Raw genomic sequence first — 26,198 nt, 5'->3', positions numbered from 1 at the left:
CGTCATCATGACGTTATCCTGCGTCGCACTCACACATACATACATACATACATACATACATATGCAATATGTCTGAGCGATGTGAGGAAGCGCTCCTCCTCCACGTCCTTCACGGCAGCCTTGCACCTGAATAAGTCAGTTGTTATACCTGGGGTCAGGAGACGCTGGTGATACTGCCCTTTTAGGGACAGCGGGAAGAGGTCAAAATGCTAATCAGCCGTCTCAAATGTGAGAAATCAAGCTGCTGCAACAGAATAATAAGCCTGGTCGCAGATCAGACTGTGTGCTGAATTCATGTGAAAAAAGACCCTGTAGGTGCCCAGGGGTATGGGAACATGTCACCTTTCCCAGCAGGGCCAAGAGATGGGAGGGTGCCACTACACTGACCTCCCCAGCCAAGGCCTCAGCGATAGCCGCGTGAAGCTTCTCTTTGCTGCTGCCATCTGGGTAGGCCTGGAGGACACACTGAGAAATGACACAAACACAAGACTACAGGAGCTCGTAAGAGCCCATAACAAACAGACCAAGGTCATTTCTGAGTGACAAATGTCTACTTTTTCCTAGGATTTCAAAAACCAATGGTTGCAAAGTTAAGCCAACCACATACCTCATTTGAACCATTTCCACAGAAAAGTTTACAAACATTTACTTGAACAGTGGTAACAGAATGACAGCTCGTTCTGTTTCTGCCGTCATTCTGTTACTAAACTTCATCTGCACTGTTCAAGCAAATGTGTTTTTGTCAAATGATCCTCGTGCGTAGAGGTGTATGGTTTGCTTGACTTTGCAATCATTGGTGTTTGTTTGACATTTACCTTTTTAAGGCAAGAAATATGAGTCTCTGCATCCCTCTTAACGTGGACTCGCCCTTCTAACACGGGGCTGCCTAATTAACTCTGGACTAACTGATGAACAGTATGACTTACGTAATTGTAGTGGAAGGGCTCCAAAGATGAATGGGTCCCAACCAGCAGTAGAATAATCAGAGCCATCTGGGCGCTGCTTAATTAATTAATCCCACAAGCCTGATCTGGAAACACGGCCAAAGTGGAATCAGTTACAGTCATCTCCCTCTCTTTCTCTAGTAACTCACAGGATGAAACTAAAGTGGAAGGATTGTACTCAATACTGTCGCTGTACTAGTTCCCTCCAAAACCCAATGCATCCAGTTCGTTCTGTGCTTGTAAGTAAGCTTTTCAAGGTGAAGTCTACACCGTATTTGTATGTGGTGCATTCAGTGCATTGTATTCGGTGCATATGACAAATGAAGTTTGATTTGATGCCACCGCATGTGTATAATCAAATCTAACTGTATTGGTGTATGATATAAAGGTATGTAGTAATTCAAGACAAAGGGGATGACTAAAACCACATTCTTCTGCGCTGACCAGGGTTTAAGCACATACTCATGTTTATCTTTTCATGTCGCTCTCTCTCTTTTTTCCTCCTTTATTTATTCCTCCATTTTGTTCTATGCTTTCCTGTTCCTCTGTAGAAGTTAACCCCATAGTTCAGGTCCTCTGTGAGACCCAGAGGACTTTTTTATTTGATTTTTTTTTACCCTACACATAAATCACTTCAAGAAGTCTACCCAGCCAGCAAATCACCGCCAATTAGTGGTTGTTATGAGACTCTCCGCTACTCTCTCTCTCTCCCCGTGGCTCTGGCCCTGCACTACAGGGAAGGGTGGAGGAAGGGAGGGGGAGAAGTGGAGATGAGTTATTGAGAAGGATGGATGGAGAGTGAAGGTGAGAGGTCCAAAACGACGAGGCAGTCAAACTCACACTGATGCCAAAATTGGCCAACGTTATAGAAGCAATCGAGAGAGTTCTTAGTAGAAGCATGTTTGTTTCATCTAAGTTGTTGTGTGGCGTTTCATAGAATTTAAGCGGTACAGATGTGTTAGCTGTTTGGTTTATCATCGTTGGAGATGTTGTTATTATTTTTTGCTGGACTGCTGATGTACGTGCAGGGCTGGGGTGTAACACACTGCCTGTCTCTCTCTCGCTGTGCGTGTGTGTGTGAGTGAATGTGTGTGTGTGTGTGTGTGTGTGTGCGTGTACTGGCGGGGCCCTGTGGGTTGGTTTTATGGACAATAAAAGTATGCGCTCTCCTGAGACCAGCTTCATTAAAGCGGAACATCTGTAGGGAGAGGAGAACAGAGAAGCAAAGGAACTTGGCTCTACTCTTCCCTGTTTTGGGAAGTACATTACAGCCTGCTCCAAATCAATAAAACAAGCAGGGCATGCATGTCAGAAATGAATGGATGCAGATTGAGAGAACAAATCACTTTGACTATATTGCAACTTATTGACAGGCGCCCGGTCAAGTGGTCAACACTGTTTGGGCTACAATAATAATAAGTTAACATCCACTTTTTAGAATACATGTAGGTGATGTTTAAATTAAAATGCAGTGCTGTCTTCCAGGAACATAACGTGGTTGTTGCGAAGGCTACAGGGTCTTTCCTACCTCCCTGTTTGCCTCTGTCTCCCCTGACAATCACCGAGATGACGCTAGTGGGACAAGTCCGTAGCTGTCCCTCTGTATCAGCAATGGCATCAGGCCTTGGCAGAACCAGGGTTCCCTGATCGGTCTTCCCTCGGGACAGGGCTGGGCTGAACGGGGCCTCATCATTGGCCAGCTGGACTGTCTGGAGCCTCTCCATTGTCCAGTACTCATAACAGAGCATTTCTATTGGCCTATACCTTTCAGAGCCTTAACACACACAGTGTCAAGCCACTGAGATTAGTGAACAGACAAACAGCAGAGAACATTGGACATGCTCAGAGCCTGTCAGTCTTCTGCATCATTGTGTAAGAACCCTGGCTGTGGCGAGATGAGGCTTAGCGCTTCCATCACCTCGTCCATTAAATTGTCTCTCTTTCCACTACACACAGTGCATTCGGAAAGTATTCAGACTCCTTCCATCTTTCCGCATTGTTACTTTACAGAAATCTTATCAATCTACACACACTGCACCATAATGACAAAGTGAAAACAGGTTTTTAGAAATGTTTGCAAATGTATTAAAATTCAAAAACATAAATATCTTGTTTGCATAAGTATTCAGACCGTTTGCTATGAGACTCGAATTGAGCTCAGGTGCATCCTGTTTCCATTGACCTTCATTGATGTTTCTACAACTTGATTGGAGTCCACATTTGGTCAATTCAATTAATTGGACATGATTTGGAAAGGCACACACCTGTCAATATAAGGTCCCACAGTTGACAGTGCATGTCAGAGCAAAAACCAAGCCATGAGATCGAAGGAATTGTCCGTAGAGGAAGGGGGAGGGTACCAAAAAATAAAGTGGCCTCCATCATTCTTAAATGCAAGAAGTGTGGAACCACCAAGACTCTTCCTAGAGCTGGCCGCCCGACCAAACTGAGCAATCGGGGGAGACGGGCCTTGGTCAGGGAGGCAACCAAGACAGAGCTCTAGAGTTCCCCTGTGGAGATGGGAGAACTTTCCAGAAGGACAACCATCTCTGCAGCACTCCAACAATGAGGCCTTCATGGTAGAGTGGCCAGATGGAAGCCATTCCTCAGTAAAAGGCACATCAGCCCGCTTGGAGTTTGCCAAAATGCACCTACAGGACTCTCAGACCATGAGAAACAAGATTCTCTGGTCTGATGAAACCAAGATTGAATTCTTTGGCCTGAATGCCAAGCGTCGCGCTTGGAGGAAACCTGGCACCATCCTTACGGTGAAGCCTTGTGGTGGCAGCATCATGCTGGGATGTTTTTCAGCGGCAGGGACGGGGAGACTAGTCAGGATGGAGGGAAAGATCAATGGAGCAAAATACAGAGATCCTTGACAACCTGCTCCAGAGCACTCAGTACCTCAGACTGGGGCGACGGTTCACTTTCCAAAAGGACAACGACCACAAGGACACAGCTAAGACACTGCAGGAGTGGCTTTGGGTTCAAGTCTCTGAATGGCCCAACCAGAGCCCGGACTTGAATCCGATCAAACTTCTCAGGAGAGACCTGAAAATCGCTGTGGAGCGATGCTCCCCATCCAACCTGACAGAGCTTGAGAGGATCTGTAGAGAATAATGGGAGAAACTCCCCAAATACAGGTGTGCCAAGCTTGTAGCGTCATACCCAAGAAGACTCGAGGCTGTAATCGCTGCCAAAGGTGCTTCATCAAAGTACTGAGTAAACGGTCTGAATACTGTAAATGTGATATTTTAGCAGTTTTTTTTATAATACATTTGCAAACATTTCTAAACCTGTTTTTGCTTTGTCATTATAGGGTATTAATAAGGCTGTAACGTAACAAAATGTGGATGAAGTGAAGGGGTCTGAATACTTCCCGAATGCACTGTACGTGGGAGAGGACTGGACTCTGGTCAGGGTCTCCTGTTAGTGAAGAGATTTACAGCAGAGAAATCCCCAGCTGCCACAATCACAAGGTCAGGAAAGCCTTCACATTGATTCTGACTGCTGGGAAAGCTACGGTGCCTGCTGCCACGGTGATGGGTGCTCCTGGCTGGGGGAGGGTGTGTGTGTGTGTGTGTGTGCACGTTGTGACGACCCTCCGACTCTGTCTGCCGTATTCTTTCTATTTGCTCGTGTTTTCCTTATTAGGATGTTGGTGGGCGGAACTGGGAGGGTCGTCAGCGACATGGGACACGCCTGGGCCCGGGTGTGTCCCGGGATAAATACACCTCTTCCCCATTCATTGAGGAGACTCTCTCCATGCAGACACACTGATAGAGTTTGGTTGTGGCATTTTTGTTTGTTTGTTTGTTTGCTTTGCCACCTTTCAACACCCCTCATTACACTACTGATTACTGACTACACACACCATTGTTAATTGTATTTACGTTACCTCAATAAATATATTTGTGTTATTCCTAATCTCCACGTCGTCTCCCTGTTTGTTACAGACTTCGAGCCGGTTCGTGACAAATGGGGGCTCGTCCGGGATCATAAGGTAGCTTCCTAGACATTTTGTCGTACAGCACTTTGTTGCGTTATGAAGGACTGATACTAGCGTCGTTGGGATTACCAGTATGTGAGTTGTGTTTGGAAGAAACTCGGTAGGTGCTTTTGTTTGCATCTTTTGTTACAGCTTTTTTGTTGTTGTAATGTTTGGTGCCCAGAATTGGTTGCCTTTGTTTGTTTGGTAAACTTGCCACAGCGGTGGATAGTTGTGTGCTGCGTTGGAGAGAGTACATTGGTTAGTTTCCAGGCCCCTGCCCAGGCTGGAGACTCTTGCTCTACTCGCTGTTGGGACATCGGTCCGAGGAGGTGAGTACAGTCGGCTGTGTACCTCAGTAGGAGATTTGAGTAGGGTGGTGACACTTGCTACCTGGAGCTATAGCCTTTTCCCCCCGTTAGGCTTAGCGACGTGTTTCACTTTGGAATACGTTGGGCATGGTTATTTTGTTTGTTGTTTTTGTGTGGTGTCTGTGGCCTGAGGGGGCACATCCGTGGCTTGGGGGAATCTGCCAGCGTGCTGGGTGGTTTATTTCCTTGCCAGCTGGCTACAGTGCATAATTACCCACCGCAAATCCGCATGAAGACTAGGGTTGAGTTACTGTAGGTTTTGGGGAAGCTCCATATACAGTGGGGAGAACAAGTATTTGATACACTGCCGATTTTGCAGGTTTTCCTACTTACAAAGCATGTAGAGGTCTGTAATTTTTATCGTAGGTACACTTCAACTGTGAGAGACGGAATCTAAAAAAAATCCAGAAAATCACATTGTATGATTTTTAAGTAATTAATTTGTATTTTATTGCATGACATAAGTATTTGATCACCTACCAACCAGTAAGAATTCCGGCTCTCACAGACCTGTTAGTTTTTCTTTAAGAAGCCCTCCTGTTCTCCACTCATTACCTGTATTAACTGCACCTGTTTGAACTCGTTACCTGTATAAAAGACACCTGTCCACACACTCAATCAAACAGACTCCAACCTCTCCACAATGGCCAGAGAGCTGTGTAAGGACATCAGAGCTAAAATTGTAGACCTGCACAAGGCTGGGATGGGCTACAGGACAATAGGCAAGCAGCTTGGTGAGAAGGCAACAACTGTTGGCTCAATTATTAGAAAATGGAAGAAGTTCAAGATGACGGTCAATCACCTTCGGTCTGGGGCTCCATGCAAGATCTCACCTCGTGGGGCATCAATGATCATGAGGAAGGTGAGGGATCAGCCCAGAACTACACGGCAGGACCTGGTCAATGACCTGAAGAGAGCTGGGACCACAGTCTCAAAGAAAACCATTAGTAACACACTACGCCGTCATGGATTAAAACCCTGCAGCGCACGCAAGGTCCCCCTGCTCAAGCTAGCGCATGTCCAGGCCCGTCTGAAGTTTGTCAATGACCATCTGGATGATCCAGAGGAGGAATGGGAGAAGGTCATGTGGTCTGATGAGACAAAAATAGAGCTTTTTGGTCTAAACTCCACTCGCTGTGTTTGGAGGAAGAAGAAGGATGAGTACAACCCCAAGAACACCATCCCAACCGTGAAGCATGGAGGTGGAAACATCATTCTTTGGGGATGCTTTTCTGCAAAGGGGACAGGACGACTGCATCGTATTGAGGGGGGATGGATGGGGCCATGTATCGTGAGATCTTGGCCAACAACCTCCTTCCCTCAGTAAGAGCATTGATGGGTCATGGCTGGGTCTTCCAGCATGACAATGACCCGAAACACACAGCCAGGGCAACTAAGGAGTGGCTCCGTAAGAAGCATCTCAAGGTCCTGGAGTGGCCTAGCCAGTCTCCAGACCTGAACCCAATAGAAAATCTTTGGAGGGAGCTGAAAGTCCGTATTGCCTAGCGACAGCCCCGAAACCTGAAGGATCTGGAGAAAGTCTGTATGGAGGAGTGGGCCAAAATCCCTGCTGCAGTGTGTGCAAACCTGGTCAAGAACTACAGGAAACATATGACTTCTGTAATTGCAAACAAAGGTTTCTGTACCAAATATTAAGTTCTGCTTTTCTGATGTATCAAATACTTATGTCATGCAATAAAATGCAAATTAATTACTTAAAAATCATACAATGTGATTTCCTGGATTTTTAGATTCCGTCTCTCACAGTTGAAGAGTACCTATGATAAAAATTACAGACCTCTACATGCTTTGCAAGTAGGAAAACCTGCAAAATCGGCAGTGTATCAAATACTTGTTCTCCCCACTGTGTCTCATCTCTCTTCTGTGGTTCCTGGTGTGATTGTCATTTCTCTGGTTGTGGTCTGGTGTGCTCAGCAGAGGGGAAAAGCGATATTATTTTGGGGGGGGTATTTACTTGTGACGATGGCGTCTAATGTAGACGAGTTCCTTCGCTTTCCGTCAGAGGAACTGTTGGAATGTTGTACTAAAGAACAGCTGTTGAAGACCGCTGAACACTACAAGGTTGAAATTAGTGATAAATGTCAACAAAACAATTGTTAGGTTGATATTGAGAGCCAATCGGATGGAGAGTGGTATTGTTGAAGTTACCGATGGGCAGCCTCTGCCGAGGACTTGCCGCCTCCCCGTCTCGTTACAACAGCTGCTCCATCTGTTAGCAACAGTAGTCGTCTTTTTGAACAGCACAAAGAACTGCTTCTGTTACAGCTAGAGTATGATCGGGTAAAGTATGAAAAGGAATTGGAATTTAAACAGGATTTGGAGCGTGCTAAAATCAAGCTGCAACAAGAGCGGCTACAGTTGGTTAGGGAAGGAAAGCTCTCAGGGGAGAGTTTGCTCTGGGAAGGTGACCCAGATTTATCTAGGGGTCGCTCCTCTCTTGGTCGTGCCCCGGACTCATTTGATATTGTTGGAAACTTACGTATGTTGCCAAAATGTCATGAGAAGGACTCTGAGACGCTCTTTTTGTTGCAGCTCGTTGCTGACGAGCTTGCTCGTGCGCCCTGCCCTGTTCCTGAATGACTGATCACTGTTTATTTTGTTTGGTATTGTCCTGTTCTGTCGCTCCTGACTGTTCTCTTCTGGTCTCGTTTTCTTCTTTCCTCTTAAAGGTTGCTTCCTGTGCGCAAAGGTTGCGTGAGGTCTGGGGAGGACAAGGTTGGCTGGGGCAAGTGGAAGTGTGAACACATACCCCCTTATCAATTTGGGACGCAGGCTGGGTCAATTACTAGGATCCAGGGCAGTATTTGTTTATGTGTGACTGGTATAGTGTTCCGGGGTCCTTGTTGGTCCCTGGTTTTATGGGGGGGGGGGGGGGGGGGGGGGGGGGGGGGGGGGGGGGGGGGGGGGGGGGGGGGGGGGGGGGGGGGGGGGGGGGGGGGGGGGGGGGGGGGGGGGGGGGGGGAGGACGACCCTCCCACTCTGTCTGCCGTTTTCTTTCTCTTTGCTCTTGTTTTCCTTATTAGGATGTTGGCGGGCGGAACTGGGAGGGTCGTCAGCGGCATGGGACACACCTGGGCCCGGGTGTGTCCCGGGATAAATACACCTCTTCCCCATTCATTGAGGAGGCTCTCTCCATGCAGACACACTGATAGAGTTTGGTTGTGGCCTGTTTGTTTGTTTGTTTGTTTGCTTTGGCACCTTTCAACAGCTCTCATTATCACATTTATACAAGCAACCACTCACTTACACTGCTGATTACTGACTACACACACCATTGCTAATTGTATTTGCGTTACCTCAGTTAATAAATATATTTTTGTTATTCCTGATTTCCACCTTGTCTCCCTTTTTGTTGCGGACATCGAGCCGGTTCGTGGCAGCGTGTGCGCTCGGGAATGTGTGTACTACGATCTAGTCTGCTCAGCATTTAGAAAGGGTGGGCTTGAGGAAAGGGTCAGTAAAGGGATCGGATTACCACACCCCAGTCAGTCCCTAAAGAAAGTGAACATACACAGGGACTAGCAGGAGTGTCCCAGTCCCCGACACTTGCCTGCTCTTGCCTTGATTCAGCCCCATCTGGCCTGATTGTTTCACCAGCAATTTTGCAGGCAATCCCCCAAGAAACACCAGTCTGGCTGCATTTACAAAGAGAGAGAAAATAAACTGCTGGATCCCAAATGTTGCTTGGATAGGGTATGAGATTGCAAAACACTGTGTGTGTTTGCATATGGCATGGGTGTATAGGGTGATTTTGTTTGTGTGTGGGGATTTCTGTGGGTGTGAGCAGCCGCACCGGACATAACTGACTCACCAGTCCAGGGACAAACTTAAAGCCCAGGCGGAGTAGAGTGGAGTGATGTGGAGAGATGTGATGTTTGATGCAATGCACTGCTACAGGCCTCTGAGCTATGCAGCACAATATTAAGCAGGCGGGCAGACCAGGGGAGATCGCTTCCTGTTTACCAGGTGCATCTTCAAAGGAGAACTGATCAGACAAACCCCTCCAGAGCCAACAGGCTGACTGGGATGTCTCAGTTAGGGTTAGATACAGCGAGTCATGTTGTGGTCTACTCCAAATATACAGCGGAGGTGCTAGTTCACATGTATTGTAAAGCTTGATTTTAGGGATCATTAAAATAATGCACAGTACAGTTTACATGGCATACCACTCTCAGCAATAGCTTTCCAGGTTTGTGGAAATAGCTGGATAGGTTTTCTGATCCAGACAACAGCGCACAAATTCTGAATAGACAGATGTGATAATGCACACCCGGATTATATTACCACTCACACAGACCTACTACGCCCTGCTCACGCCCTGAATCACTTTCTACACACACGCACACACACGCGCACGCACACACGCACACACACGCACACACACACGAAAACGTCCAGCTGCATGAGAAGAGTTTAACTCAGCCAGTCAGAAAAGGGGTGTGGTGAAGGAGACTGAGAAGGAGGGATAGAGAGAGAGGGGGCAAAGGAGAGAGGCCATATGAAACCAGCAGAGCATAAGCCACGCTTTATCCTGCCAGTCTGTCCCGCTCTGCGAGCACAGGAAACACGCAACTCCCCCAGCCCTCACTCACTCACTCATCACGCTCTTTCACACACTTCTACAGACACACACACACAGCGGCTCACAAAGGACTGGAGGATGGCTGTGTCCATGAGAAGAATGAATGGGTCCTGGAGAGGGATGGCTCTAGCCCTGGTTCTCTGTACACTGCTCCTACACAGTGAGTACTACACCTCTTAAAGCCTCCCCACCTGGCTCTGTGTCTTACATGCTCAGTCTTAAACTATGGTTGAGTCAGTAAGCGAACTCTGCAAGCACGGCACCACTACTTTGTAGTCCTTTGTCTTCTCTCTGAATCTGAGAAGCTAGGAGAGAGTTAGAAGGTGACCAAGGCAGAGTACGAGGGAGAGTGTTTGTGAGCGAGCAGGATGACGCAACATGAACTCGTAACTTAAACTTTATGCCAAGATGTGAACGTGCCAATCAAATGTACCATGATGTAATTCCCAGCACCTTAAATAGCATGTGAGTTTTCTCACAAGTGTGTTCAGTAATGCTTGTGTTATTATGTGACATGAAGCAGTTTGGAGAGTTATGGGGCTGGTGAAAAGTTGTAGCGGTGGCCAGCTGACAAAGGGGCCTCATGCAACTGCTATGGAGTGGAAAGTTGCCGTTGAGAATAATTGGAGACTACATCCTGAGAAGGGTTTGTGTGTGTGTGAACATAAAGATGTTTCATTGTCACGTACACCGGATAGGCGCAGTGAAATGTGTTGTTTTACAGGGTCAGACAGAGTAGTACTGCGCCCCTGGAGCAAATTAGGGATAAATGTCTTTCTCAAGTGCACATTGACAGCTTTTTCACCTTTGTCGGCTCGAGTATTTCGAACCAATGCTCTAACCGCTGGGGGGGGGGGGGGGGGGGGGGGGGTGCGTGTGTGTGTGTGTGTGTGTGTGTGTGTGTGTGTGTGTGTGTGTGTGGAGAGCAAGCTTTTTCCAAAACAGGCTCCGCTCATTTCTGAAACATGGAGGTCCATTAAGCATATTTTATTCAGACGTAATCTTCTTAGAATGGGGAAATATACTTCTGGGAGTTCAATCGGCATCTCTGCTGTGTGTTTGGGGGTCTTTCCATCTGCGTCCAGAAGTTTAATAGGAGAAGGAAGCTTATCCTGTGTCTGATTTCCTGCTTGTCCTCTGAAGATGCAGGATGTGTGTGTGATGGGGAATTGCCCGTACATTATCTGTTGATTCAGCAGGGAGTAAAAATAGGTCCCTTAAGGGACGCCCCTTAGGTTGGTGGCAACCGTCAAACCGTGTGTGTGGTGGGGATTTCTGTTTAAACGGGGACCTCTTTTTCCCTCATGTTGGGAAGGTGAAAGTAGAAGGTTCAGTAGTCTGGTCCAAATCACACAGTTAAGTCTGTTAATATAGATGAGAATTGCAGAGTGTTGTGGCTTGGAGAGTTTAGTACCGGCTCATCTGGGCACAGGGACAGTAAAACATTAGTTCTCTGGCACATTGTGAACACTATGTCAGACCAACCAGGAGGAGAAAAATAAATGGTGTAGGGCTTAATGTTACTCCGAAGTGGACCAGAACGCGTCCGAAGAACACGCTCTATACGCACGGCACATTGGAAAGGCGCATGTGTCACGAACCGGCTCGAAGTTCGTAACAAAAAGGGAGACAACATGGAGATAAGGAATAACAAAATATATTTATGAACTAAAGTAAACTAAATACAATTAACAATGGTGTGTGTAGTCAGTAATCAGCAGTGTAGGTGAGTGGTTGCGTGTATAAATGTGATAATGAGAGCTGTTGAAAGGTGCCAATGCAAACAAACAAAACAGCCACAAAAATGCCACAACCAAAATCTATCAGTGTGTCTGCATGGAGAGAGTCTCCTCAATGAATGGGGAAGAGGTGCATTTATCCCGGGACACACCCGGGCCCAGGTGTGTCCCATGTCGCCGACATCCTAATAAGGAAAACAAGAGCAAAGAGGTAGAATACGGCAGACAGAGTGGGAGGGTCGTCACACATGCCGATTGGAGTAGTCTGGTTATTAGATTCACAAGATTTTAATGGAAGTTCATTAAGGGACAGCCCCCCCCCCCCCCCCCCCCCCCCCCCCCCCCCCCATAGGTCATGAAGGATGCGGTTTACTTTTGGCATTAAAACAGCTATAGTGTGATTTGTTTTCCTTTTGATTGTATAATTGGAGAGCACCCTAACAAATGGTTAGATGTTCAACTAACTATCAACTATTTAGGTTTATCTTGTGAAATTGGTTGAATCAGAACATTACTGTACGTCTGTAAAATGTTACCATTCAGGTTAGCAGCTTTTTCAGCTCTTGCTTTCACTTAGAGAATCAATAGCACAGGGGTGTTGCCACATGTCCTCCCTATCTCCTCCCCCATTCCAGACACAGCCAACCACGCTCCACTGGTCACACTCACCTGCAACATAGTTGACACTTGTGCCAAAGGCACCGCTATGTGAATTTGCCAATGAATGCTCAGCATTTGGAACATATTTGAAAAACCTCTGCCAAACCCAGAACATAAACCGCTGTAGATTGTTGCCAGGGTGATTCAGTTCTGTGTGTATGGCCGAGATCATTGGCATGTTTTGTAGAAGCTGGTGGTACTGCTTTTGAAATGTAAAGATATTCACGCCCCTGATGAGTCTATAGAGAGGCCCTGTGTTCCATATCAGCCCCCTGTTATTGACACTTTTCTGTCCCTTTTCTAAACTACATGCAGAGGTTGGATGTTAAGTTCCACGAAAATGACATATTGTCAAAGAGAAATACAATTTTATTGTTTCACAGTGAATTAACAGTGTATCTATATTGGGGAGGGTTTTTTTATCATGTCTTGGTAAATTGATGAATCCAGCATCAGTCCAGAGGACAGTTGTGGTCTTGTTCTTGAAGGGTATTTGCTGTGGATAAGGTTTAATCAATGACACAGTGGAATTAGGGCCAGTGATGTAATCAACCCTGGGAGGAGAGGCAGCTGATTCCAGAGTTCTATTAAATAACCTTGTTTGTGCTTCTACTCAAAAGAGCCAAACATGAGCCATTACAGTACAGGCCTCTGGCTATATCTGGAAACTAATAAACTCATACCCCAAGGGCCACTGGGCTTATCTTTCATACAAACATGCATGTTTGTGGATAGTCTGATGGCAGCATAGCATGGAAAGCCTCTGGGGAGATATCACTGAGGTCAACCACATGACCCCCCCCCCCCCCCCCCCCCCCCCCCCCCCCCCCCCCCCCCCCCCCCCCCCAAGACACTGGAGCTCCACTGTGGTGAGTTACAGTTGGAAGCTACAGTTAGTTGGACCGTCATCTGCACCAGTTGCAGCGTGGCTATGGTGACTCAAGGTTTATCGTGGGTAACTGAGATGGGAGTCCTCTGTAACTGTAGTCATTAGGGCTCCTAAGCACCTGACCACAGAAGGCCATGCATTCCAGTGGTAGATGCAGGGCTCAGATGTTACAGCAGGAATGCCAATGCAAACCTTTTTAGAGGTGTCAACCACTGAGACCAACAACCCAACCAACCAAAATTGGTTGTGTGAAAGTTCACACAACTTTCATTAGGTCGCGGCAAGTGTTTTTGTAACACAAAAACTGTCCAGTCGTGCTGATGATAAGAACGTTCCTAGAAAACATTTAATCTGTTCTTTTAAGGTTCCCAGAATGTTTCATTAAGTTGTGGGGAAAAAAACATGTTCCCAAAACACAAAAACTGTCCAGTCGTGCTGATGATAAGAACGTTCCTATAAAACATTTAATCTGTTCTTTTAAGGTTCCCAGAATGTTTCATTAAGTTGTGGGGAAAAAAATATGTTCCCAAAACACAAAAACTGTCCAGTTGTGTGGATGATTCTAAAATGTTTATTTTAGGGGTGCAAAAAACATTCACCTGATGTTACAAGAACGTTAGCAGAACACATTTTGTCTGTTCTGTAAAGGTTCCCACAACGTTTCTTTAGCTTGTTGGAACATTGTGGGGATATGATGAAATAAAGTTTTTTTTTTTTATACACACTAATAATTCGATAATCATTATAGTCCAAATGGAATACGCCGACTTTAAAACATCTGATTTTCTGAGCAGTCTTTCAGATGATCCAAGTAAATGGTTTAATCGTGTTCCCGCGGTGTATTTGAACTACGCAGGTGCCAGCACCAGCCTCCCTCTTATGCGCGAGTGAAGTGAGTTCTGAAAAACTCAAAATATACGTCTTTAAAATAGTTTTCACACACAAACTTCATATGTCCGTTATTTTGGGGAATAGGCTTCTCAAAAATAGCACGGTTGCTGTGGTGGAACGTTTTATTTTGATTGGCGATTTTCCTGCATTTCTCAAAGTCCTATCAAGGTAGTCTGAGTTCAGATGTGTCCATGTACACAGGGTTATTAGGGAAATCGTTTGGGGGGGGGGGGGGCTTGCCTGTTTTGCATGTTATTTTGGCATTAATACATGTCACATCAGTTTGCAAACAATGTCAAAAATAGACATCATTGAGTTAATAAAGCCGCATACAAACATGGTCTCTTTTGTTTTCTGGAGTAAGGAAGCTCCAAAATGCAGGTTTTTCAGCCTAGCTCAGTGCTTTCTGGGGTGGTGGGGCAAGCCAGCAGAAAATAGGAGCGATTGGCTTAATGTTCTGTCACTCATGGGGACACTATGTCACCACCAAGTGTAAGTCCTTGGTAAGGGTAGACATCGGAATTTCAAGCCCTTTGGGTCAGGCCATAGTTACATTAGTAGTGCCCTTCCAAGAAGGCTCAAGGTCATTGGCCACAGATAAAATGACATCAACTCACGTTATATGTACAGTAGCTTTGATTGGACTGATAATGTCAACATCTAACTTTGAAAATCTTAGCTAGCAGTCATCATGAATCAAGTCGACAATCTACTGGCAAATCCTTTTTAAATTATAGATAAAATGTATTGGTGCTCATCGGCCATTGGACATAAACATTACACAACAAGTCACGAACTCAACAATGAGTGGTTTGAAAGGAATCGGTGACAGTGGCTAACAAGCTCAGACTGGGAAAATACGTGTTGAATGGTCATCCAAATCGGAATTGTAAATCCGGCCACTTTCTCTTTCGTTGATGAAATGAAGGACCGATGCATATTTCCATTCTTTAAATGTAACCTTTATTTAACTAGGCAAGTCAGTTAGGAACAAATTGTTATTTACAATGACAGCCTACCCCGGCCAAACCCTCCCCTACCCCGGCCAAACCCTCCCCTACCCCGGCCAAACCCTCCCCTACCCCGGACAAACCCTCCCCTAACCCGGCCAAACCCTCCCCTACCCCGGCCAAACCCTCCCCTACCCCGGCCAAACCCTACCCTACCCCGGCCAAACCCTCCCCTAACCCGGCCAAATCCGGATGACTGTGCACCGCTCTATAGGACTCCCAATCACGGCCGGATGTGATTCAGCATGGATTCGAACCAGAGACTGTAGTGAGGCCTCTTGCACTGCGCCACTTGTCAAAAATGTCTTATATGCTGCTGCATAAATGATGTAATATGCCAGGGAGATATGTATACTGTAGCTAAGAAAGTAATACTAAGTGTATGTTGTGTAGTAAGCTGGGTTAGGCTTAGTTATTGACTACGTCCATCCTAGCTCGCTCATTAATGTCTTAATCAAAATTGCGGATTGCCTCTTATTTGCTTGTCGTCCCCTTATGCCATAGTTTGTACCTCTCAATTGTCAGTAGAAACCACATTTGTTTAAGCAAGTCAGCCATATCAGCAATGTTTTTTTAAAGGCAGTAAATGAGGCTGAATGAACTGTTTCGGTGCCAGACAAGGCTCTGCTGATAGCCAGGTGTAGCAGTGGTAAGATGTTGGGACTGCTGTTGGGACAGTTTTATGGAGGCCCTAACAGTCCGTGGGCACCGTTTGTCACCGTTATAGTGCAATTAATGTATTGTTTAGTGTTGTGGCTTTGCTGGCATGCATCCCAAGTTGTTTGCTTTTTGCCTCACCATGATATACATGCTCAAATCGCCACTGCATGTAACCGTACTCTGAACCAACTCAATGGTGTGTTGAGCTAACCTGACGTTCTCTTCATATCCAAGCCTGCTGTTTAAACTACGCACTTTCATCACGAACACTGATATCATTTGTTTCCGTTTCCCATTGCTTTGATTCAGCATCTAGACAGTGTCAATTATGCATCACTGAAACGGATTGGGTCATAAATGCTGCATGATGTCATATCAACGCCTCTTGGAATACATGAACGCGAGGAGCCGTGGCGTCTGTCGAGAGGGGGGGATCTAGCTCTACCTTTACAGCTATATGGAGAAGAGAAAATTACACTTGAATGTGTTTTAATTTCACGGTTGGGTTGGTACTCCAGTAGCTGCTAAATGTGTCACTAACTCAGTGCTTGTGGCACAGTGGAGTGAGCCATTGCATTCCAAAGTATTTGCATCCATTCCGAAAGGCTGAAGTGAGACAGACACAATGTGCATTCCTATCATTTGGGGGAATTCCAATCCTGTGCTCTCCTCACACCACGTCCTTTTACACGTCTGAGTATTTTGTCTCTATGACAACCGCTTGATTGATGTTTTGACAGCCTGGCTAGACATTCAGGTTAGCAGTGAAGCATAAAGTCTGGACAAAAATACGGACACCCAAAGCAGCACAGTGATGACCAACACAAAGAGAAGTGATGGCTCTATGTTTGAGCCGGTTGGACGCCAGAGTACCCGTAGTTGGAGTGGGATCGGTTCTGAATCTCGTTTCTGTGATATAAACTAACGGACAAAATACAAAGTTCAGTTTAAGGAGAGGCATTCCATTACCAATGGGGAGATAAGATTGTGCCCTTCAAGTCTCCATGCTTTGACTCTGCAATGCTCTCAGACAACATCTCCGGCCAACATAAACAAGGGCAGAATATTGGCACATTTTCTCATGGCCCTCGGATATTGACTGGCATTCCATCAGTCCCAAGTCAGAATGGTTAACGTTGGACTCACATCATCCAGAGTGGGGTGTGGGGCTTTTTTATGTAACCGGCTGGCAGATAACGGTCTTATGACCGAGTGAGAGCAGGGTGTTGGGTGTGTGTCCTCTTTGGACTAGAGCTGGATGACAGTTAACTGGCAGTTTCCTCAGTGGTTTTGTAAAGACATATGTACCAGTCAAAATGAAGTTGAAATCATGTTGTTTGTCGGTGTCATTTCTGGCTCGAGGGCCCGACAGGAAATTTTCTCACAAACAAACACAACCGCTCCCCTTTGTCCAGTCGATTACCTCGAACTCTGGACTATATCAACACACACACACGCCATATCAAAGACCTCCTCCAATAACAAAGAGCCGTTCTCTTCAACAGAAAATCTCAATTTGGGCATTGGCTTCTATCAAAACTTAAACGAAGGCAACAAACCCAAGGTTAAGCACAATCACTACTGCCGACAATTACCTTTCCAGGACAAGGGACTGGACAAAGACAAAAGACTGTAGACTCTAGCAACAATATTTACCCAGCTAAACAGTCTTAATGAATTAGAGACGGTGTGTTACCATTCAAATATTGTTCTCATCATTATGACTGTTTCTAGCAATCTTTTTGTTCCTTATTCCCCTGGTACAGTTTCACAGCTGTTGTGGCTTTAACAAAAGCTGCATCCCAAATACCACCCTCTTCTCAACATGGTGCACAACTTTTTAACAGAGCCCTATGGACCCTGGTCAAAATGATTCCACTCCACTAGGGAATTACGGTGCCATTTGGGATTATACCAAGGAGCAACAACATTCAACTCGTCTCCGCCACATTCTCTTTCATTTCAACTCACCACCGCAAACTGCCAGAGAGAAGAAACATTTTGGGAGCTTCTAGACAACACTCCTCCAGACTAAAGTCAGTGAATCTAATGAACAACCATGAAATTAGGGGACATTTCAAAACACCGACATGGACTCACGCTGTGTCTGTGCGTCTTTCTCCAATGCTTACATGAGCTCAGCCTCTGTGTTGAAACCTTATAACAAATTTAACTCATGGTCATTTGACGTCACAGATTGTCAGAATAGAAAACCACAGTGGGTTTACAAGAACAGTAAGTGTATGGCAAGTGTACATCGAAGGCAAGACATGCTTGTCAAGAGAAGGCAGAGTGAGGCACGGCTCTCAAGGGTGTTTAGTTTAGCCTGGGGAACAAAGGATTTTTAATGAGGGTTGGCTGAGGCCCTTTCACTGCTAGAGTAATTGCTCCTGGTAATTAATGTTCAGCTAGAAACTCGTTGGGGCCCTTTATGCTGCTGGCTAATTGGAAAACATAAGATTACATCCTGTTCCTGCTTTTAATGGCACTTTCTCTCTCTCTGTGTGTGTGTGTGTGTGTGTGTGTGTGTGTGTGTGTGTGTGTGTGTGTGTGTGTGTGTGTGTGTGTGTGTGTGTGTGTGTGTGTGTGTGTGTGTGTGTGTGTGTGTGTGTAGGGGCCCTGGTGTCTGGGAAGGTCTCAATGTGCGGGGTAATCAGGGCGTTTAACCAGTCAGTCTTTTATTCTTCACTCCCTGAACCACTGCATAAAGCCATCCAGTGGAGGAGGACTATAAATGTAGATATCCTAAACACAGCCTCTCCCCATTCTCTTCCCACTCTGATGTCAAAAAGCTGTGGGAACTCATCCAGCAAAATCTGCACTCAGCAACAGTAACAGCCCAGGCAGCTTTGGTTCTGACAGTGGGAGCTGTGAGGCGAGGAACAGGCCTGTCAGAGCAGCTGGTATTTGGTCTGTATCCCAAATCGCACCCTATTCCCTACATAATGCACTACTTTTGACTGGAGCTCTATGGGCCTTGGTAGTACACTATGTAGGGAATAGGTTGCCACTTGGGATGCAACTTTGGTGTAGAGGAGCGAGGAGCCGGCCCAGTCCTATTCTTCAGTAATGAGATGAATGGACTATTTAGGAAACAGAGGCTTAAGTTACGGAGGGGCTGCCTGCCCAAACTATTTTGATGAGAGCGTTGTTAGTGCTGGAAAAATACCATGCCCATTTATTAAGCTTATAACAAAGCCTCATCCACATTCAGGCCTTTTTGCCCTAGAATTGATTTCAAAAGCAGACTTATGGAAATCGATTCTTGGCATAGTCCACAACAAAGTTGTGACAGTCACAATATTTTGAAATATGCCTGTGGCAGTATAGAACCTTACATGTAGCCTATGAGTGATGGCTCTCTGTCGTTATGAGGTAACTGGTGAACCTGCTGTGTGTGTTTCTATGGGAGGCCTGCTGGGTATTATCGATGGCCCCAGCATACTCACCTCTGAGGCTTAGTGAAGTCTCAGCATGCCGCGTGCCTTGAGAGCCATATCCTGTCCAAGGATGTGCATGGATCATAACATTCCACCGTCGGTCGCGAAAAACACTAAGATGTTGCCACAGTGGATAGCAGCCGTTTTACAGGCTGCTGACCAATTCTGCTATAGTTTTTTTTATGCTGATTTTAACTTGTTCAAGACTATCCCATCAACGGGACTTGAACTGTAATGTTCTTTGTTTCAAGGAGTTGTCCCCACAGTGACCAGTACAGATGGACTTGGTTGACTTTCTGACTAGTAGGAATGGGATCCCTTTTCAGCCTCCGTGGAAATCCACCCTGGCCTGGGTCTGAGGCGGGGAGGGGAGGGGGGGGGGGGGGCTCTATTAGGAGAACACGAGACTTCAGTTTTATAGCGCAATTGAAATTGAAAGGGAATTACCAATTGAGCCGACATACAGTATCAGTCAAATGTTTGGACACACCTACTCATTCAAGATGTACTATTTTCTACATTGTAGAATAATAGTGAAGACATCAACACTATGAAATAACACTTGTAGTAAACAAAAAAGTGTTAAACACATCAAAATATATTTGAGATTTGAGATTCTTCAAAGTTGCCACCCTTTGCCTTGACAGTTTTGCACAAAGAATATTCCAAAACATGCATTCTGTTTGCAACGAGGCACTAAAGTAATACTACAAAAAATGAAAATAAATTCACTTTTTGTCCTGAATACAAAGTGTTATGTTTGGCGCAAATCCAACACAACATATTACTGAGTACCAATCTCCATATTTTCAGCATAGTGGTAGCTGCATGATGTTATGGGTATGCTGGTAAATTGTTAAGGACTGGAAAAATCTTCCGGATAAAAAAAGAAACAGAATGGAACACAGTCAAAATCCTAGAGGAAAACCTGGCTGTCTGCTTTCCACCAGATGAAATAATCTTTCACCAGGACAGTAACCTTAAACAGAAGGCCAAATCTACACTGGAGTTGCTTACCAAGAAGACAGTGAATGGTCCTGAATGGCCAAGTTACCGTTTTGACTTACATCTGTTTGTAAATCTATGGCAAGACCTAAAAATGGTTGTCTAGCAATGATCAACAACCAACTTTGACAACTTGAAGAATTTTGAAAAGAATACTGGGCAAATGTTGATCTTAGACTCACTGAGAGACTCACGGCTGTAATCGCTGCCAAAGGTGATTCTAACAACTCAGGGGGTTGAATACTTATCTAATCAATATACTATATATCAATGTGTATTTTTTTTCCCATGTTTTTTTTATTTTATTTTTTTACAAATGTTTGCATTTTTCTTCTCCTTTTGACATTAGTATTTTGTGTAGATCATTGACAAAAAAGTGACAATTAAATACATTTTAATCCCACTGTAACACAATAATGTGGGAAAAGTCAAGAGGTATGAATACTTTGAAGGCACTGTATATGTACTTATTATCGCTAATAATGATGTGTGCCTTTTTAAAAATCTATAACTGTGGTTCCTGTTGTTGCAGGAACTGCCATCTATGTCAGTCTGCTTGTGGAAATTAGTTTGTGGTTAACAAAATGTACCTGTTAGCGTGCATTAAGGCACATCACCCGAGGGAGGGGGAAGTTCCCGAGCCCAGAAAATAAATATTGGTTCATAAGCTTAGCCAAGTGTGCCTCCTTTGTGAGTGTCTCCAGAAGCTGATGATGCATTGACAAACGCATTCTGTCCAAGAAGTATTAGTGCACTGTATTGACGAAGTAACTGCTGTGTTAATGAAGTGCTGCTTAATAGTTCTTGCCGTCCTAAGGAAGTTATTTTTGTGTATTATTTGAGTTTGCCTCCCCTTCAGTTCGGAGGTGAGCCCAAGGGTGTAGGCCGAGCCTGAGGCCTGTCTGTCTCTGAGCGGCTTCTGACGTCAAGGGGCTCCTGATCGTCTGCCTGAGACTAGGCAGGGCTAGGGAAAGAGACAGACAGGGATTCCCCAGGGAGACTGACATCTGCAGTGCTGAACCCCACCCTGTTGGAGGCCCCCAGGACCCTACCCTGCTACAGGCCAGGCCACATCCACAGCCCTCCCCAGGCCCTAATTACAGAAGGGTTAGAGAGGCCATGTTCTCTGCGTGACCCTTTAATTCAGTGTGGAGATGTTTGTTTTGGTTCAGTCTCTATTCTCCTTCCCCACCCTGCATCTCTTACACTAGGATAACAAAAAGGGTCAGAGATGGCTATCGCAATGGGAAAAGGTTTCGGAAGGAAGAGTAGAGGGAGCGAGGAAGAGACAGGGACACGTGAGAGTAAGTGCGAATAGCAGACATCTTCACAATAAATCAGCAAATACGTAATAATATTTACATGACATTTTAGTCATATTCAGACGCTGTAATACCAAAAGCAAGCATCTACAAAAGAGCCCAGTAAATCATGGTTTAATGGTCTGTAATTGAGGCATTGTGGTGGGCGACGAAAGCAGACAGATACGTGGCATGGCCAGTGGTGCAGAGGAAACATGATGCCACACAGTTTGTTGATCTCTCCACACGACATTCCTCCTGGCTGGGCTGGGGAGTCGGCCGTGTTCAGCCAGATCGTTTACAGCAGCCAAATGGCAAAAGTCACTCAAACCTCAGTTGTGTGCTCCTTAGACCCTCCTGGGGAGATGTGGGGTACACTGGGTCATTTTCTAGCGCAAGGTCACACACACGGATACCAAACGCACACATGAAGATTCACTGCGGCTTGAGGTGAGTGGACATGTTCCACTGTTCTCCATGACCTCTTCTATTAGGCGTGCTCATCAAGACGTCTCTCTGTTTCCGTTCAAATCAAATCAAAGTGTACTGGTTGCGTGCACAGTTTAGCAGATGTTATAGCGGGTGCAGAGAAGTCCTTGTTTTACTAGCCCCTAACAGTGCAGTAAAATGTCAAACAAGTACACAAATAATCAACAATAGAAATCAAGAGATGTCAATGAATCCAGTTAACAACTCGAACACTATCAGTAATCCAAATGCAATCTATGCGTATATACACCAAAAATATATACTAAGAATGGTTCTTGGATGTACACAGGGAGTTAACATTAATAATATGCATGTCAATCTCTCCTGGCTCAAAGTGGAGGAGAGATTGACTTCATCACTACTTGTATGTGTGAGAGGTATTGACATGTTGAATGCACCGAGCTGTCTGTTTGAACTACTGGCACACAGCTCAGACATCAATGCATACCCCACAAGACATGCCACAAGAGGTCTCTTCAAAGTCCCCAAGTCCAGAACAGACGATGGGAGGCGCACAGTACTACATAGAGCCATGACTACATGGAACTCTATTCCACATCAAGTAACTCATGCAAGAAGTACAATTAGATTTAAAAACCAGATAAAAAATACACCTTATGGAACAGCAGAGACTGTAAAGCAACAAACACAGGCACAGACACATGCATACACACACATAACATACACACTATACACACACACATGAACACATGGATTTTGTGTTGTAAATAGGCCTGAGGGCACACACTTAATATGTTGTGAATATATTGTAATGTTAAAAAAAATGTATAATTGCCTTAACTTTGTTTGACCCCAGGAAGAGTAGCTGCTGCCTTGGCAGGAACTAATGGGGATCCATAATAAACACCAGGAAGAGTAGCTGCTGCCTTGGCAGGAACTAATGGGGATCCATAATAAACAACAGGATGAGTAGCTGCTGCCTTGGCAGGAACTAATGGGGATCCATAATAAACACCAGGAAGAGTAGCTGCTGCCTTGGCAGGAACTAATGGGGATCCATAATAAACAACAGGATGAGTAGCTGCTGCCTTGGCAGGAACTAATGGGGATCCATAATAAACACCAGGAAGAGTAGCTGCTGCCTTGGCAGGAACTAATGGGGATCCATATTAAACACCAGGATGAGTAGCTGCTGCCTTGGCAGGTACTAATGGGGATCCATAATAAACACCAGGAAGAGTAGCTGCTGCCTTGGCAGGAACTAATGGGGATCCATAATAAACACCAGGATGAGTAACTGCTGCCTTGGCAGGTACTAATGGGGATCCATAATAAACCCCAGGATGAGTAGCTGCTGCCTTGGCAGGTACTAATGGGGATCCATAATAAACCCCAGGATGAGTAGCTGCTGCCTTGGCAGGTACTAATGGGGATCCATAATAAACCCCAGGATGAGTAGCTGCTGCCTTGGCAGGTACTAATGGGGATCCATAATAAACCCCAGGATGAGTAGCTGCTGCCTTGGCAGGTACTAATGGGGATCCATAATAAACCCCAGGATGAGTAGCTGCTGCCTTGGCAGGTACTAATGGGGATCCATAATAAACCCCAGGATGAGTAGCTGCTGCCTTGGCAGGTACTAATGGGGATCCATAATAAACACCAGGATGAGTAGCTGCTGCCTTGGCAGGTACTAATGGGGATCCATAATAAACACCAGGATGAGTAGCTGCTGCCTTGGCAGGTACTAATGGGGATCCATAATAAACACCAGGAAGAGTAGCTGCTGCCTTGGCAGGAACTAATGGTGATCCATAACAAATACAAATACACTGAGTGTACAAAACATTATGAACACCTGCTCTTTCCATGACATAGACTGACCAGGTGAATCCAGGTGAAAGCTATGATCCCTCATTGATGCCACCTGTTAAATCCACTTTAATCAGTGTAGATGAAGGGGAGGAGACAGGTTAAAGAATGAGTTTTTAGACTTGAGACATGGATTGTGTATGTGTGCCATTCAGCGGGTGAATGGGCAAGACAAAAGATTGAAGTGCCTTTGCACGGGGTATGGTAGTAGGTAGTTTCCTGTGTGTATCATGAATGGCCCAGCACTTGACACTGTGGCATTGGAGTCAACATGGGTCAGCCCCCCTTGTGGAATGCTTTCGACACCTTGTCGTCCATGAATGGAGACTTTTCTGAGGACAAAAGGGGGTCCAACTCAATATTAGGAAGGTGAAAACATAAGATGACATCCTGTTCCTGCTTTTAATGGCACTTTCTCTCTGTGTGTGTGTGTGTGTGTGTGTGTGTGTGTGTGTGTGTGTGTGTGTGTGTGTGTGTGTGTGAGAGAGAGAGAGTTCAGGAGTCTGTGTGTGTAGCTTGTGTGTGTTTTGTGTGACTGAGTGTTTGTTACTATGTGTGCAAAAAAGTCTAAGGTGCAGGACAGAGTACCGGCCCGGTAGACAGCTTGTGATTTCTGTTCAACAATCTGATGGCCTATCGATAGAAGCTATTTCCAAGCCTCTTGGTCACAGCTCTGATGCACTTGTACAGTCTGTGGCCTGGGTGCCTGAGGTCCTTAATGACTTTCTTGGCCTTCCTTCGACACTGAGTGCTGTAAATATCCTGGAGGGCAGGCAGCGTGCCCCGATAGCGTGCCGGGCTGACCGTACCACCCTCTGAAGAGCCTTGCGGTTCAGGACTGTGCAGTCGTCGTACCAGGTGTTGATGCAGCCAGCTCTCAACAGTGAATCTGTGGACATTTCACTTCTTCAGCCGCCTGAAGGTTGAGGCACTGTTGTTCCTTCTTCACCACGGTGTCGATGTGACGGGACCATCGACCACCGTTGGTCCTGCTGTGATCAAACAGTTTTTACCCCGAGCTGTCATCATCTCACCTGGCATGGGTCCTGTCACACTCCCTGTGTGTGTGTTTTCCAAGTGGGTTAGGTATACTGGCTGCCCCGTTCCTGACCCACAGACTCACTACACTGCTCTGCCATGTGCACTAGCAGTGCGGAACAAACAAATTATCCTCTTGCAATCTTTCCCCTCTGCGCTCTTGCAAATCTGGCAACCAAATGTTATGCGTTTCGTTTTGGAGACCCGAGCTGCTCAGGAACACAATCTGTTCCGTTGGTGCCACGATGACATCAGAGTGAGGGGCCCGGAAACACTCTCCACAGAGCTGGATAGGGCCTGGACCCTGTCTGAGAGGAGCTGGCGACACATATACACACACACACACTGGACTCCTCTCTGCACAAACACAGACACACCCACAGTCACATCTCAAACTCTCACTGTAAGAGTCTGTCCTCAAATTCAACAACTATATCCGCTTGGATTGTCGGATCTTTTGGTTTCATTGTCTGTGTACCGCTGTGTATATGTGCAATGAATTGAACCGTAAAAACAGCAGCCATCAACTATTATGGGTGAATAGATTCATGTGTATAACTCTCTCTAGTCCCCTCGATATGCAACTTTTCAGGGAAGCCAGGAAGCAATACACACAGTCAGTTAGGAAAGCAAAGGCTAGCTTTTTCAAACAGGAATTTACATCCTGCAGCAGTAATTCCAAAAAGTGTTGGGACACTGTAAAGACTATGGAGAATAAGAGCACCTCCTCCCAGCTGCCCACTGCACTGAGACTAGGAAACACTGTCACCACTGATAAATCCATGATAATCGAGAATTTCAATAAGCATTTCTCTACGGCTGGCCATGCTTTCCACCTGGCTACCCCAACCCCGGCCAACAGCTCTGCACACCCCGCAACAACTGGCCCAAGCCCCCCTGCTTCTCCTTCACCCAAATCCAGACAGCTGATGTTCTGAAAGAGAGGCAAAATCTGGATCCCTACAAATCAGTTGGGCTAGACAATCTGGACCCTTTCTTCCTACAATTATCCACCGCCATTGTTGCAACCCCTATTAGTAGTCTGTTCAACCTCTCTTTCGTATCGTCTGAGATTCGTAAAGATTGGAAAGCTGCCACGGTCATCCCCTCTTCAAAGGGGGAGACACGCTTCACCCAAACTGTTACAGACCTATATCCATCCTGCCCTGCCTTTCTAAAGTCTTCGAAAGCCAAGTGAACAAAGGGATCTCCGACAATTTCTAATCCCACTGTACCTTCTCCACTATGCAATCTGGTTTCAGAGCTGATCACGTATGCACCTCAGCCATGCTCAAGGTCCTAAATGTTATCATAACCGCCAATCGATAAAAGACAGT

At 45.7% G+C, this 26,198-nt stretch overlaps 1 protein-coding gene across 2 annotated transcripts in view; it reads left to right on the top strand.

The window, feature by feature from the left end:
• The first annotated feature begins 9,790 nt into the window (after positions 1 to 9,790).
• cd34a (CD34a molecule) overlaps positions 9,791 to 26,198 on the top strand; it is a 36,013-nt gene continuing 19,605 nt past the window's right edge. Inside the window, exon 1 of one of the 2 annotated variants that reach the window (XM_021564414.2) lies at positions 9,791 to 10,066. In XM_021564414.2, coding sequence (XP_021420089.2) covers positions 9,823 to 10,066 — 244 coding nt within the window. In that variant the 5' untranslated portion in view covers positions 9,791 to 9,822. The remainder of the gene's footprint in view (positions 10,067 to 26,198) is intronic. The other variant, NM_001281360.1, reaches the window with a different exon arrangement.

This window comes from Oncorhynchus mykiss, chromosome 16 (genome assembly GCF_013265735.2).
Source record: "Oncorhynchus mykiss isolate Arlee chromosome 16, USDA_OmykA_1.1, whole genome shotgun sequence".
Lineage (NCBI taxonomy): Eukaryota > Metazoa > Chordata > Actinopteri > Salmoniformes > Salmonidae > Oncorhynchus > Oncorhynchus mykiss.
Note: the sequence above shows the minus strand (reverse complement) of the source record. Positions and strands in the feature narration are given on the sequence as shown.